Source organism: Magallana gigas, chromosome 2 (genome assembly GCF_963853765.1).
Source record: "Magallana gigas chromosome 2, xbMagGiga1.1, whole genome shotgun sequence".
Taxonomy (NCBI): Eukaryota; Metazoa; Mollusca; class Bivalvia; order Ostreida; family Ostreidae; genus Magallana; species Magallana gigas.
In genome coordinates this window covers 21,855,658-21,872,282 of record NC_088854.1, presented here as the reverse complement: position 1 = coordinate 21,872,282, position 16,625 = coordinate 21,855,658, and the positions used below count along the sequence as shown (strand labels likewise).

The 16,625-nt window shown below is 33.0% G+C and overlaps 2 protein-coding genes across 2 annotated transcripts in view; both read left to right on the top strand.

Moving 5' to 3' along the window:
- Positions 1-2,022: 2,022 nt before the first annotated feature.
- The window catches only part of LOC105341985 (hemicentin-1-like), a 114,129-nt gene continuing 99,526 nt past the window's right edge, over positions 2,023-16,625 (top strand). Inside the window, exons 1-3 of the mRNA XM_066075586.1 lie at positions 2,023-2,250; positions 4,593-4,868; positions 6,677-6,958. Coding sequence (XP_065931658.1) covers positions 2,202-2,250; positions 4,593-4,868; positions 6,677-6,958 — 607 coding nt within the window. The 5' untranslated portion in view covers positions 2,023-2,201. The remainder of the gene's footprint in view (positions 2,251-4,592; positions 4,869-6,676; positions 6,959-16,625) is intronic.
- On the top strand, positions 9,614-12,235 carry LOC136272846 (uncharacterized). Its single transcript, XM_066075588.1, has 4 exons — positions 9,614-9,895; positions 10,018-10,305; positions 10,905-10,976; positions 11,538-12,235. The coding sequence occupies exons 1-4, from the start codon at positions 9,640-9,642 to the stop codon at positions 11,759-11,761; spliced, it is 840 nt and encodes a 279-aa protein (XP_065931660.1). The 5' UTR covers positions 9,614-9,639; the 3' UTR covers positions 11,762-12,235.

Below are 16,625 nucleotides of genomic sequence, written 5' to 3'. Positions count from 1 at the left end.
TTTACTCAGAATGAAAAAAAAATCCACTGATGATAATGAAAAACCATCTATTGTGTGTTATAGACCTTTGCTTGTATTGTTATTTTTCACCTTCAGAAAAGTAGGTCAATGACCTACTTTTTGAGTTAATGGCCATTGAATATTTATTGAAAATTCAAGAAAAATCCCATAAAATTTTACACTACGATTGAGATTTTCTTAATTATAAAAATATTACAAATAATTAAACACTTTAAAAAATAAGATACAGTTTACGAATGGTAGTGGCACTAAATAAGTACAAAACATTAAGATTTTAGCATCAATTTTTAAAAATAATTCAATCCGAATTTCCTCTATCAGTTTTCAAATCCCTACCCATTTTTGATTCAATTTTACAAAAAATTGAATGATGATAATACAAAAACATTTATGATATTGAACTACTTATACTGACCTTATTCTGTTGGCATAAAATTTATATGAGGTCAATGATCAAAATTTTGAGATATGATGTCTTTTATCGTTTTTAAGCATTTTTCAATATTATTATTATTCGTGCCATAAGATTATTTTAATGAATAAGTGAGGTAAAACCAACGGAAAATATGCAAAATTACGTAGACTTAAATATAAAATCCTAACTTTTAATATTAGACTACTGCCAAAAAACTTTTAGCAGAAAACAAAATCTGCAAAATTTAGTCCGAATTTCCTCTGTTTGGCTAAAAGTCAAATTTTGTTTGAGCATAATTCCATAATAAAGTAAAACTATTGAATGTTTTGTCAATAATAATTCATTTCATAAATACTTTTTGTGTTTAGAACAAATTTTACTCATTGCATTGAACTTTTTAACAATCGGAATTTGAGAACTAAAACCCTGAGTAAATAACACCCTTTACACCGCGGAACATTAACTGGCAAGATTGTAAATATGCAGCTTACGTCAATTTCACTTGTTACTGTAACAGTCAAAACATTTAAAATGGACGGGCACAAATTGAAACGGACGTCTGAGAAAACATTGGATTGAAACTGTAGTTATAGGAAATGTATTTTCTATCCACCTCGGCATTTCTAACTTGCTACATGTAAATAATTTAAAGCGATCGAAAAACATTTTAATTAGTATCAGAAAAGCGGTTGAAAAACATTTGATTTCATCAATAAGTATATAATCAGCAAATGTGAAAAGATACCAATACAATTCGGAGATATACGCAGGGCAAAGCATTGTCCGATGACTTCTTATATAAAATATTTTATATATTATATTATTTGATATAATTTTCAATCTTATAAATGGGAACTTAGATTGTTCTTCTCTGTGAATAAACCCCGTTTCAACTATGGCCCACTTGATTTCAGACTTGTGACGACTGATTCTCTGAAGTCATCGGACAATGCAATTCCTTGCGTATTATCTCTCCAGAATTGAGATCTTCTCATATTTGCTGATTATATACTTATTGGTGAAATAATTTTTTTCAATCACTTTCCTGATACTAAATATGTTTTTCGATCGCTTTAACTAACATGTATATAGCAAGTTAGAAATGCCGAGGTGTATTGCAAATACATTTTCTATAACTACATGTACAGTTTCAATCCAATGTTTTCTCAGATGTCCGTGTCAATTTAATTGTTCCCGCCCATTTCAAATGTTTTGACTGCAACAAGTGAAATTGACGTACGCTGTATATTTCCAATCTAGCCAGTTAATGTTCCGTGGTCCTAAATTGTTATAACACTCGTACTTACTTCGCTCAATCGCAGACGTCTTTAGTGTAGGAGATATTCTATAAAAGGTCAAATTACGAAAAACGAAATTGGCGTCCAAATTCAAAATTAATGATTTTGTACCTCGGAGTATAGCTTTGCTACATATGAACAAGCTTAAAAGATAATGATTTTTGATTGATAGCCTTCACTTTTTGAACTAATATGGAAAATATTTTAACAGATGTATAGTAATATTTGTTTGTTTCCATACTCTAATTGCTCCTAGTCTTTTGAAATCAAACAAAAAGGAATTGGCCATAAATATTAACGACATTCTGCCCCGAGACGTATCATGCCGAATAGACTGCAACTTTCCCGGGTGTGACTCAGAAATTACAGTAAAAAGAGATTCACAATCCTACAGAACAATTCGGTCGAGAGAGAGCATATTTGAAAATCGTGCAGTAGAACGTTCCGATGGAGGAACTTATGTCTGCATGGTTGGAACTAGGGTGTCAGAGAACAACTTCAAATTGATTATATATCGTAAGTCTAAGTCATTTAATGTTTTTGTATTCACAGTAGATCTTGTTAATGTTTGAAAGCTCATACACATAGAAGTGTATATGTCTATAACGGACATAAGACTGTTGAAGACATGCTATGGCATCCTGTGACGTTCTTTAATAATAATTACACCAGTAAATCGTCATTTAACTACGCTGAAGAAATGAATTCAAATTCGGAACCCAAAATAAAAAATGAATTTGAATCAATGAATTTTAATCAATCAAAATGAAATATTTACATCTACCAATATAATTCCCTCTGTTTCTTACGGAACTTTATAGTTAATTCATGGCTCTATAGAAACAGCCAAACTGAAATCTATACACCCCATTTATCGATTGGTCGAAATATATGTACAGTGGCTGAAAGTGACAGGACTTAAATTGACACGCCCTGTTTCTCGATTGGTCTGAACCTACAGCGACCTAAGTAAAATCATGGACTGCACGAAATAATCATGATGATGCCAGACTCAAAGCCTCGCAGGAGACGATTTGGCTGTTTCTTTTAGCTAACGTACTTATGTACATGTACGTTAACAGTAATTTATACTCTGTCCCGAGTTTTTGCTTCCACCACTTTTTGCTTGATATTTCAATAATAGTAAATACCTTTGTGCTCAAACTACGTTCATCCACTAATATGAAAAATGTCCAGATTATCTGTTTTGAAACGCCCCCTCTACCGCTTCAGGTTTCAATACACATCCAAAAATTGAAAGTCTACGGAGATTTTGCATTGCATCAGCCATTATTAAGCCCGGATGATAATGTTAAAAAATTGCGCGATGTATTCCGAGTGTATTCCGAATGGAGAAAAGATGTAAACATTTCCCATTATAAATCTCCGTAAGAAAATTGTTTTCGTTCCTGTGAAATTTTATGAGTGAAAAGGGATAATTGTTCAATGAAGATAATTTGGATATATTCCCTATCATCGATTTCAATTGTACTTCTTTCACAGGTATGTGTATTTTTATTAAAAATCATCAAAAATTGATGGAAGCAATAACTTGGGACAGACTATAGTGAATTTTACTAACTTTTCATATTAATTTATCAATTAGTTTAAGAAAATTGTCAATACCAACAATAAAATGCTTTCATTTATGATTCATGCAGGTTATGAAGGCAGCGCACTGAAGGAAAAATTTACATACATGTAACCCGCTAACGCGGGTTATGTATTTTTCCTGCAATGTCGCTACCTTCATATTTCCTAATGAATCACCAAAGAAAGCATTTTATTGTTTAAATGAATTCTCACCACGTAAAAATAAAAAGAAAAATATTTTTTGATCTAAACATAGATTAAATCTTACAGTTTCGGAATTGATTGCATTCTTTGGCACCTTAACTACTGAGCGCCATTAGTATTAAGTGATATATAAGCGACTCATGAGGAAAAAAACCCCAATGATAAGGATTTCCCCACTATAGTGACCAGTATATTTATTAATTCTCCAATTTCTATCTTTCAACACGTTATATCTACACCCACGAGATATATGAAAAGCATATGCAGATTTTATTTATGCAGAAACTGACACGCAATCTAGTAAAATGACCTAACCTTCTATGGATACACGCATTTCTCTAACTTTCAAATGCTGCTTTCAAATTAATTGTTTAGCTTATTAAATCTCAACATTTAGTCAGCTTTCATAAATAATTTTACATCATTTCCAGATAACCTTTTGTACTTCTGGTGTTTACTTAGCGTGGACTATTTATTTAATCGATTGAAACTTAGAACCAATTTTAACAAGAGCTTGGACTTTGGGTAGTTGTGTTAAACAGCAATGTGACGTAGGGCTGTCTGTTTCATTGTCAACCACTCGGCCATGGCTCTCTGAAATCAACAAGATTTGTCTGGCTTTTGAGCTAAGACTACGCAATCGGTGCATATTTCGCTTGAAACCGCGTCATGTTTACCTTGTTTGACGCAAGAAATATATACATGTGTAGCTACGTTCTACTGAAAGTCCAAGGTCTTGTTAAAATGTATTGCAGACATGGACACCGCGGGCTTGCAGGGGCTGAGCTCAGACTCCTAAGTAGTTCACGTTTTTATAACAATAGATAAGAATCTCGCTGTACTTTCTGTGCAATGAAGATTGCAGGATTGTTGGGAGGGGGTAAAAAAAAACGAATTATACCATTAAAGTCTTTGTTACAAATATAAGCTATACCGTTTGCATCTTAAATGATTCATATGTATTTATTCAATCTAAAGCGTTTAATATGAATGAACTTAAAAGAGTTGACGTTCCTGAGTTTACATGGACATTAATATATCCGAATTCTTTTCACTTGAAGATGGACCAAAAGTTGCAAGTGTTGTGAGAAATTATCAGACCATTTCTGGTGACATGATTGAAAAAGAGGACACTTCCATGACAATTCCTCTGAATTGCTCGTCAAGCTGTAACCCCCCGTGTGAAGTAGCTTGGTATAAAGATGGACAACTAGAATCTAGAGGTAATCCAGTCATTAAAATTACACGAGACCGGAGGATGTCTGGAGTATATCAATGTGAAGCCAGCGGAGTGGAAGGAAAAGTAAAATCTGCTCTAGTACACGTCACCATTCAGTGTAAGTTATTTGTGATTTTATATATTTTACTGGTATTTAAGGAAGGGGGGGGGGGGGGGGGTGAATATGCGCGGCAAATGAAACTCAAAATAATTGTATTCAAATGGTACGGAATTCGGGTTACTTGTGATCAAATATGAAATTTAGACGTTTAGTGATTTTAAGCTGTCTCTATATGTGATAGTATCAAACATATTTCTATATGTATTTATTCGTTTTATCTATTTTATTATCCGTTTTTGTTAAACACAGTCTTAAATTTTAAATAACCGCCAGTTACACTGCGCAACTGGATTGAGTTGGCTGAGTAAAGTCTTTCGTTTTTCATTGGTTCTCTAATTTCATTGGTCTTTCTTATTTTCATTATCCAATAAATTTAATTCTCTATTTGATATAAGTAACCGTTCAAACTAAGTAAAATTAGGCAGTATTTCATTTTCAACATCGTCAGTCAATCCAGCGTATATCTGCTGCATCTTGTGGTATGTTAATATTATATTTACTTATATATTTCTTTACTACCATGTTAGTGATTTAGGCATTTTATTTTAATTGCAAAGTTTATACTTTAGCGTATTTTTGCAGTTAAACTGGTCATAGTAATTTCTAAAACTTGTTTGTAAGTTCAAATGTTAAATTGTTACAAAACATGTTTTTATATTATAAATGAATACTGGAGTAACGGTAGCTTATTGTCAAAGATTTTATTAAATGTACATGTAAAACTCTATTTTGTGTCTAATGTATTATTGCTTTGTTTATAGGTCAATGCTTTATTTATCTACTTAATAAATCGACTGAAATCACCATCTGCCTCCTTTCTGCTCGGTTACATATATAACTGGTGCCAAAAAATAAAGCTTAATACCGGTAGGATATGGCTGTGACAAAAAAAACATTCATTTTGTTGGCTGATACATTAACATCCTTTTTGTCGATCAACCCGACACTGCGATTCCACATTTTTTTGGGGGGGGCTCGTATAAACATAAAAATCCATTTAACTTTACTTATTTAATTACTTATTTAACTGATGACTTTGTATGCTGTTGGCAGGGTTTTGATGCTTTGAAGCAACGCGGCTTCTTTGAATTCCCGATTACGAGAAGCGGCAGCTTTTTAGTACCAGACATGTTAGCACACACCATTACAGTAACGCGCTCTTTAATTTAATTTAATTTATAAAAATCTTTTTAAAAGTCAGAAAAACGTAAGCTATTTTCCAAAAAGCATGGTATTGCACACCAAAAGCATTAAACAAAGCTAGCAACCAATGTTTATTTTTTCTAATCACGAAAAATTTGCCCAGAATATCAACACAGTACAAATAGCTAGAAGATAAATCAGACATGAAAAACGATCACGTTTTACGTATTTTGATGATATCATACGCTGATACTTCCGGTTTGAACACAAGAACTGCACCCTGCAAAAGTTTCGTAAACTTTCACTGGAATACCTCTTGATTTAACAGACTTAACAACGATTAAAAGAACATTCCGAACACGTTCGCAGGGTTTGAACCGAACATTCCTTATTCGAAAATTTATAACACCAATTGAAACTTTAGCTCGGCAATTTTATCAAATAGTCGAGTGATCAGAAATAAACAATTTGCTTGAATATCGGCCTTATGGTACATGTAAATACGATCGAGGCAACAGTAGTATAAAAATATTTTGATGGCACCTTACATCATTTTTTGATAAAATATTGATAAATTTTTAGTATAAAAGATTTGACATGACCAAGTACTAGTATTATTGAGTCATCTTTCTTATATCAAATAAGCATTTCACTTCTTCCAGACCCTCCGGGAGACGTCACAATTACCCCAGGTAACGACACGTTCTACACAAAGAGAGGCGGGAGACCATTACACAACATCACCTGTGAGGCGGACTGTGTACCAGAGTGTACCTACTGGTGGTACAGAGAAGGAGACAGCCGTGCACTGTCCTACTCTGGAAACAGCTTGTTTGCCACAAGATCTTACTACGGCCTTGGTTCCTCCAGATTTCGATGTCTTGCATCTAATGCTATTGAACCATATACCAATTATAGCAGATGGATAACTGTCAAAGTTAAAGGTAGGAATAACCACTTTATCTATCATTAACATATTAAAAATCTCTGGTTTTACAGGTATTTTCGATCTTTTACACTTTCGAATGTTTTCTCTCCGTCTTGGATTCGCCCAGGCACAGTTAGAAGTAGATCCTCTTTCAAAATAAAACAGTTTGAATATTCATTTGAATTTGATCAGTCTTGAATTTGCCCGCTAACAACGAGGGCGAAAGGGGCAACTATTTCCTCGCATAAATTACAGTATATATTTCTCAAAGATTATTTTGATATTCCTGTTCATTCACAATAACTTGATGGCATATTCATAAGCTCACTTATTACTTTCCTATCATTCTAATAAGGAATTAAAACATGTTCAAATAATTATTTGTTCGACGTAAACAAATTAGCACATATTTTGTCAATTTAATGTAAAGATATGTGATTATTTTATATCAAATAAATCATAGCTATATTTGTAGATGGGCCAGACAATGTAACAATGATACCGTCTTTACCTGCGATAGAAAATAGTAGCTTTACACTGACTTGTTCCGCAAGCTGTTACCATGGATGTCAGTCTTACAGTTGGTATCATAATGGGACATCAATGAATCAGAGAACAAAAGTTCTGGAGTTTCATAGACTGTCTAAAGAAGACAGTGGGAGATACCGATGTAATGTCACTGACTATTTTGGAGAAAAGTCTGGATACTACACTATGACTGTACAGTGTAAGTACATGTAATGATATTACACTAGTATAGTGCTGGCATTTTCTAAACATTTTGACCTAAACAGAGATAATGCTATAAAAAAAATGATTGTCTATTTAAATTTGAGTTAATTATTGTACATTGAAATATTTTCCTTTTTGAATAGATGATCCAAAATATGTGACAATACTGTACAGGAGTTCATTTAAACACTTGATAGAAGGACAAGATAGGTTAACGATTACGTGTTATGCTGACTGTCAACCGAGGTGCACATATCGGTTTTACCAAAACGAAAAGTCGCTGAATAAAAGATACATCAATGAGCTGGTACACAGAAACATGTCTGGTCGATACACTTGTGCGGCTAAGAATTCTTTAATGAATGCCTACAGGAATTCATCGAATATCCAAAATATCAAGATAAAGTGTATGTGTGATACAGTATCGCTTTTTAAAAATTCATTGTTTTATCTATTTTGCTTGTTCTTACATGTGTTTAAATCCACTGAGTACTCTCCTCAGTATTTTGTTAAGAACGGTTTTACTTTATAGTAATACACATAATAAAGTATGTTTCACTAGAAACATTCGATTGAAAGTCATTTAAATTAATTATAATGAATGAATATAGTTATACACGCATAATAAACAACGTTTACCGACGATGGACGTAAAATAACCGGTTAGAAAAAAGAATATAAACACAACAATGAAATTTTTTTATGTTTGTTTGACCCCTCGTACGAAATCATAACAGTATAAATAATATGAATGGTCTTTATTGAAGGCACATTAGAATAAATGATATACAAAGAAGGTATATACAATCAACAGAATAGACTAGGGATAAAAATATTATCCAGTAAAACCACAAGGTCGGTGCTAATCTTTGACTAGAAAAACATACATTTTACAAAAGAAGCACATGAGTTAAAAAACTACGTTAAAGCTAAAAAATGTCCCCGAGTCCGGATTGTAAAACTGTATAACCAAAAACATATTATTATAGATGTACATATGTACGGGTTCAACCAAAATGACAAAATGGGGCGTGATCTGCCGCCGTAACAAGGTAGCATTACGGGATCGGTCTAATAAGAAAAATCCATCTAGACTGCTAACGTTTGCGATTACATTTTATTCGTGTGAAATAATAGAGATGAATAGATGAAAATTGGGGAGTAAGCATTATTGACTTATTTACGAAATGTAGTGATACTGTTTAGTAAACGAAGACTGGACAATATATTCATTTTTTATAATTTATAACATTCCTTGTTAAATAGATGATGAAATGGAATAAGCATTGACTTCCTGAAATTTTTTCTTAAGACCTTTCGGGCTCTTTCAAAATATTTAGTAAATAATTATAGATACTAATATGTACATGTACATTATGTAAATATAGGTTTAATATGTAAAATGTCTTTAAAGAAACTTCAATCTTTTTCGACTGAAATGCTTTGAATTTTTCAGATAAGCCAATGATTACATCTACAAAAAATCAAACAACAATAACTGCGCCATCCCTGTTGGATTTGACCTTCAGTGTTGACAGTTTTCCTCCGTCCAATGTGACGATATTCCACGAAACAAAACGATTGACATTCCTATCACACGTGATTGGACAGCTTTCATTTAATGTATCAATAGAGTCTTGTCTGGATCAGGGGAAGTACAGAGTAGAAGCCGTCAATGATGCTGGATTTGATAATTTTATTTTCATAGCAAATCTAAAATGTAATTATGATATTAAAGTTTTGATATTTTAATAGGATAATTAACCGACTTCATCTTTATGATACCGTAGGAACAATGTCTCCATGTATCAAAATATATCATCAAATATTTTTTTTAATTTATAAGTAAATACTTATATAGATACTAATATAATTATATGTCTTTATAGCTTTAAGTGTAAAATATCTTTACAGCTATTTTAATCTTTTTCGACTGAAATGCTTTGAATTTTTTTAGATAAGCCAATGATTACATCTACAAAAAATCAAACAACAATAACTGCGCCATCCCTGTTGGATTTGACCTTCAGTGTTGACAGTTTTCCTCCGTCCAATGTGACGATATTCCACGAAACAAAACGATTGACATTCCTACCACACGTGATTGGACAGTTTTCATATAATGTATCAATAGAGTCTTGTCTGGATCAGGGGAACTACAGAATAGAAGCCGTAAATGATGCTGGATTTGATAGTTTTATTTTTATGCCGAATTTAAAATGTGAGATTCTCGATGATAAAATTTTGTTATACACAAGTGCATAAAATATATCATACAATTTACGTTAATCTTAATATCAAGATGATAGTTCACATAAATTAATAATTACATTGATTTTTTAGGTTCACCTATTGTAGTAAGACATTCCAATGTGGCTCACAAAGAATTCAGAGTCGGCGATCTACTTCATTTGACAGTAATCTTCATGGCCAATCCAACAGCGGAAGTGCAATGGTCGTTTGTTCCCTGGAACCTAAATAAATCTCTGGAGGTTCAAACACAACAAATACAGACCCACAAAGAAAGTACAAAGCTCGTGTTGATTCTTTCAGATACAAACAAGTTTGGAAAATACATACTGGAATTAAAAAATGAATTGGGAAAGATAAGCAAGGAATTTAATATTCAAGGTAAATTTCGTTGTTCAGTACTGTAAAGAAACCTATTGATGATAAAGTGTAATATTATATAATGAAATCATATTTTTAAATCACTTTTTAGCAGATACTTTGAGCTTCAGTTTTGTCAGTCGAAAAAAAATCATCGTTCGATACATTATTGCGTGTCAATGAAGTCGGGAATTAAATTAACATGCATATTTGCATACTAAACGATATACTCTTTTCGCGAGAGAGTCAAACATATTTAATTGACGTTTTTGCGACGATGTTAAGTATTGTTAAGAAAAAACTATGTTTTTAAACACTTTAAAACAAGTGAATGAGTGTTCATCATTGATTACGTATTTGTAAAGCTAGAATCTAAAATTCTTGTAGCACGAGGTTGAAATAGTATTGCCATTAATTCTATTGTTATCATAAAAGTACACGTAGTATTTAAGAACGTGAAACGAGTAAGCTTTTCAATTACACAGAAGAAAACCACATATGAAAGGGGTTTTTTTTGGGGGGGGGGGCACCATTTACAAATAAATTCACATTTTGTTATAACTGTTCTGTTTTGATTCTGTAAAGAAAATGTTTTTTCTATTCAAACCATTCTTCAACAGGTCCAATAGTGGCAGCTACCAAGACAGACCCGGGGACCACAGTATCATCACGAGATTCTGACTCAGATGGAGGTATGATGTTTTGAATTTCATACCCATCGTATTATACAATAGATGAACAAAAAATGTTTTAAAAAAAGAGAAGAAGGGTAATACACATGTTCAAGTATAATCATTAACAGAGGGATTGATATAAGCATGATCGCTTGTTTCCTGATCTTTTTACTTATTGTCTATTGTGAATGCATATTCATTTGTTAAACTCAATAAATATTGTTTAAATAAAAAAAAATCAACTAACATTAAGGGATGTAAGTTTTATTTTAACAATGGGATGATTTTATTGACGCATTTTGTAAGCAAGAGGTCAGCTGTTGATGCTGAAAATTACATCACATTGAGATAAGCTTGGTTAGAGTTTCTACCATATGTCTCTATTTTCAATACTTATTTCAAATACCTTGCTTATTCTCTTATGTTATATCAATATTTGTAAATGAATAAAAATAATTAAAAACATTTATCACACCATTGTAACAAGTCAAAAATGCGAAATATAATTGTGGGATTTTGAGAATTAAACAATATGTAGTCAAAAATGATTTTTGCCACTAAAGAATAATTCGTTTTCAGATCTCAGCATGTCACCTACATCGTGGAAAGGAAAGACAAACGCTTTACGTGAAACTGAAATGAACACATTCCTCTTACAACAAGACAAGCTTCATGAAGAAGTCAAGAAACTCCGACTAGAGGGTGATGTCTTGCGACTGAAAAGGAACTATTACGTCATTAAATTACAAGTTTTAATGAAAGAACATCCTGATATTATTGATGAAGTTTTTGGTGAAGATTGATGTTTTAGGATTTGAAATTAAACTTTTTGGTAAAGATAATGCTGTATCTAGCTTGAATAACTGACTACTGACAATGATCTCAGAGTCAAGTAGGCACCACAGTGAGGGTTTAAAAGATCAGCACATACATGTATATACGAGTGTTGTTTGAAAAGTTCGTGGAGAAGTTCTTATTATGCCTCACGGAGCATGTCATATTTTTATACTTTGTATGCGTTTGTCCTTATTAAGCAAATGTGCCGTTTAAGCGCATAAACATTTCATATGACCTCACAATAACCTATTTACCGTTTTATCGCCTAATATGGACGGCCAACGCTTGAAAAATTGAGTCAAAAACATTAACGTAAATGGACATCTAAGAGCACTGGACGATGGAGACCAAAAGGTTTATCGATGCTGATGGAGATGGCTTAATATGTCTACGGCAAACGTTTACAAATGGCATCGGAGGTTTACATTGTCATACTATTATTTGAAAAACATGAAGATGAATGTTGGTAATTAAAATAGAAGCAGGATAATGCATTTAAGGTTGAAACTGTTTCGAAGAATAGCAATATCCTTTTTCAATATTTAAATACAGAAAGTAAATCAAGTTTTTACTCGTATCAAAGTTTACTTGTACATTGTTGCTTAGTTGTATGCCCTTTTTGTTTGTATTGCTTATATTTGTCAATGCGTATAAGTCTGCATTTGTAAGCTTTTGTTAAGAATAATAAACAATTCAAAAAATGTTGAAAACCATTTTAATATGTAATATTTCTATAAATAGACCATTTCTGTCACTATCTTTCCGTTGGCGATTTTCTTCTGTAATATCCGATATGTTTGGGTAAAAAGTTTGATGTTGGGAGCTATTCTAAACAAGCATCACTTATATACAGGGGCATGCATGAATCATAACCTTCGTAGAGACTCCATCGCAACTGTATCTTCATTTGTCGCAGTAGGACCGCTAAAACATTATAGAACGCCATGAGACGGCGCGCACTTTGAGCATGCACAAAGTACGCGGCGTGGCTCTACGTTCTGATAAAAACACAGTAGAACGAAGTAGAGTCGCCGTGACAGCACCGTAAGGTCTCCAACAGCGCCGCGAGAGCTCCGTCGGCGCGCCTAAGGAACTCACATTATCGCAGTTTAGACGCGTTAACTCTACTACGCTTGCAAGGAGACCCTTCTTAGTCCTTTGAGATGTTACTGCGTCTCTTCCGCACTCTTTGCTAATTCACGGCGTTTGAACGTGTTGTTTTTCATTTTGCTGCGTTTACATAGCGATCCAAAGGAACTGTTATTCTGATCATCGCCCTCTCTTGATGTTTCTTTTGCGTTCATTGGCGTTTATACAGCACCTATACCGCGTTTGTAGTGCGTTGTCAGCCAGACCATAAAAACGTGAACAATGGCTGCTGTACAATAGAGAGTATTTTTATGCCCCCCTTCGAAGGTTTATCATGATAATATCTAGGTCAAGTTCGATATTGGGTACGATCGAGCAATTTTCGACAGAGTTATGGCCCTTGGACGTGGAAAAATTCGAGTTATTTGCAGTTTCCGCTCATTTTCTTCGCAGAGGATGAACATATTGAAATGAAATTTGGTATACATGATAATATCTAGGTCTAGTTCGATATTGGATACGATCATGCAATTTTCGACAGAGTTATGGCTCTTGGACATAGAAACATTCCAGTTATATGCAGTTTCCGCTCATTTTCTTCACAGGGGGTGCACATATTGATATGAAATTTGGTATACAGGTTTATCTAAATAATGTCTAGGTCAAGTTTGATTTTGGGTATGATAGGGCAATTTTCAACAGAATTATGCCCCTTGGACTTAGAAAAATTCCAAATATTTGCAGTTTAATTTCATTTTCTTTGTGGATGTTTCCAAGGGAGGGGGCTAAGTGTTTCACAAACATCTCTTGTTTAAACTTTATGTTGATGACTATGTAAAATCAAAAGCTTTTGCGAATAATTCAGGACCTAATAAACGACGAAGATGGTATTCATGCCATTTTGCTTTAATGTTACTAGCCTTCCGTGTTTTCTAACAACCAATAACGGTTATATTTTGTAAGCCTGTCCATTGAGATTTTTTTCTTTATTTAGAAATTAGTTACTTATCAGTTAATGTACGTTATTTCATTAAAACAAACAATCACCATGTTTTTATCATTTATTTACTGACGGTAAAATTCAAAATTCAAAATTCTTGTTTGTTTTTGGTAGAATTGTACATACCAATAAGTAGAGATCGTCTTGACCACGCAGTCAGCGCGCAGAGCACTCTGTGGGCGCGAGGTAAAAACTCTTAGCACGTCATGAGCGCTCGGTGAATACTCGACGAGAGTGCAGTCCATCGTCATGTAGAGCTTAGTGGAAACGCAGGTACACGACTCGAGGTGAAAGCTCCGTAGATACGCATCGATCGCCGTCGGGACGCCGTGAACTCTTCACTTGTAAAAATTTCAAATAAAATTGTACATTTATCTAAATTTTAGAAATCACAGAAAACTATCCTCAGATGTCAATCAAAATGAAATCATAGATTTACTTAATGGTATGAGGGAAAGAATATTGTAAGATTTCTCTAAGAAAACTTCTTTTCGATCACTATACATTATGAACCTAGAACCTAAGAGTTTACTGTGTATGGCCTTTAATCAAGAAGTGGAACGGAAATCGATATGCTTTTTGTAAAGACAGAAACCAATACCGGCCGTATACAGTAGGTCAACTATTTTGTTATAAACAAGTGATCCTTTCTTTGTGAAAACAGTATACAGCAGTTTTTTCTGGTTTCTCATGAGTTATATTGTTTACGATATGGTAATGCTTTAATGTTCATTTTATGTTAGCAAAAACATGTCTCAACTCTTTTTTTTACAAAACAAATCAAAGAATTCTCATTTGTATATTGTTTATTTCGGATCGAAGTCACTTTCATTGGATGCAACGGTATGAAAATTGTTTTTAATAAAATGTTATAGTTTTTGGCAAACTGTGAATCTTGTTAGAGTTAACTTTCTTTTGATGTTCACGCGAAGCGGTGGGCGAGAGATTTATATGATTTTTTGTAAGTAGAGGGCGTATGTTGGCGTGCTTCTTGCAGTAATGACTCGATATGTGTTAATTTTTATTCTCTCACCCCCTACCTTGACGCATAGTTTATTAGAAAATACAGGGTTTTTTTAATTGTTGTATTTTGATTAGGGGACATAATGCTTACCATCTTTTGTGGTCCATGTACATCAGTTTGTACATGTATTTTTATTTTATATTCTCATTAATGTTGATTATATATACTTTGCTTATTTTATTTCATTTTAAGTAATAAATGACAGTTTCACACATACATGTACTTAGTTATTCTACACCACGAAACTGAGCACACGATGTGTTTACAAAAATGATATAACAAAAAGGATTTTTTATCTGTTTAGCAAACACTCCACACTTACGGGAAAGCTTTAAAAAGACAAGGGTGTACATTGCGATATATTTCACCCATCTTGGAACAATATAAAAGAACTTCATTAAACGTTGCTGAGATATTAATTTTTGGCTTGTATACATTGCTTATATTATAAATTTAACGATGCAAATCAATTACGTGGTTTCATTCTGTAAACACAAGAGGTATAGGTTTCCATATTAGACCACACGACGTTTTATGCTAAAATAAATCTTCACCATATACTGTGCTATGCTGTACATTTTTTGGTATGAATGGGCCTAAACTCCATCCTAGAAATACTTTTCATAAAAGGATACGTTTTTACTCTTTTTTATAATGATTTATTAAAGTGGAGTCTAGACCCATTATATGTAAAAACTCATGGTTTTCACTAAAACTTAAAACTTTAATTTTGATTGTCAAACTATCAAAGTTCTTCACAGGGATTATTATGTGTCAATATAACTCAGTGTGATAGGTGGAGGATAGTAGACAGTGCCCCTCGGATGAGAGGGGGTCCGAATCGTACACGTAGTTACTGTAGTCATGAACTGTATTGTTGGCTTCCTTTTAGGTTAACCTTTTTAAAAAAATGATTTATTTTGGAAAACATTTCAAAACTGCCAAATAACAAAAAGAGAAAAAACGAAACACAAGGTTCTTGTCAAGTCCAAATAAAGTCGAATAAACAATAGTGCTAACACAGTCAGAGATTGTTTGAAATCACGTTGTAATGTAAAGAAAATAAACATACATGTTTGTTAATGATCAGATAATGAAGTTCTATATTATAGTATTACATGTCCTGATGCACATATACGATTTGTTTTATATTAGAGATGTACATAAGTCGTTTAAATTGTCAAGGTGTGGGATATTCGACAGGAATTGTACGCTCTTCTCCTTTTGATCAAATTTCAAAACGCTGAAAGACTATAGAGAAAATGCTATTCGCTCAGTAGAGTCTTCCGTAATACAATCTTGTAGAAGGATTAACAGGCAAACAAAAACACAAAAAATACTGGGCTTGTGTCTGAAATATTTTGAGATTTTCGTGACTAAATAAGTATTTTGTGTAACAAGGAAACCGAAAAAAGCGTTATTAACGCTTAAGACAAGGGTTATCAACTCAAAAACATCTTCAAATGAGTTACAAAACACTCGTTAGACAATTTATTTTCTGAATCATGAAGAATACTTACAGGGACAACTTTAGCTCTCCTTCACGTTAAGATGTGCAATATTTACACACAGGGATTTTGTACATCTTTTGCATAATCACAAGTAATTTAATTCACAATGTATGTTCAAACAAAACAAATCTTTCAAATAACTAGCAATATTGATCAATAACCTCATTTTAAAATTGATATTAATCAAACAAATGTAACGTAAAAAC

Excerpts from the sequence above, each read along its gene's own strand:
- LOC136272846 (XM_066075588.1), top strand. The coding sequence starts at position 9,640 with ATGATTACATCTACAAAAAATCAAACAACAATAACTGCGCCATCCCTG. Across the intron at positions 10,306-10,904 it reads CAAGGAATTTAATATTCAAG|GTCCAATAGTGGCAGCTACC; the intron begins GTAAATTTCGTT and ends ATTCTTCAACAG. Across the intron at positions 10,977-11,537 it reads AGATTCTGACTCAGATGGAG|ATCTCAGCATGTCACCTACA; the intron begins GTATGATGTTTT and ends ATTCGTTTTCAG.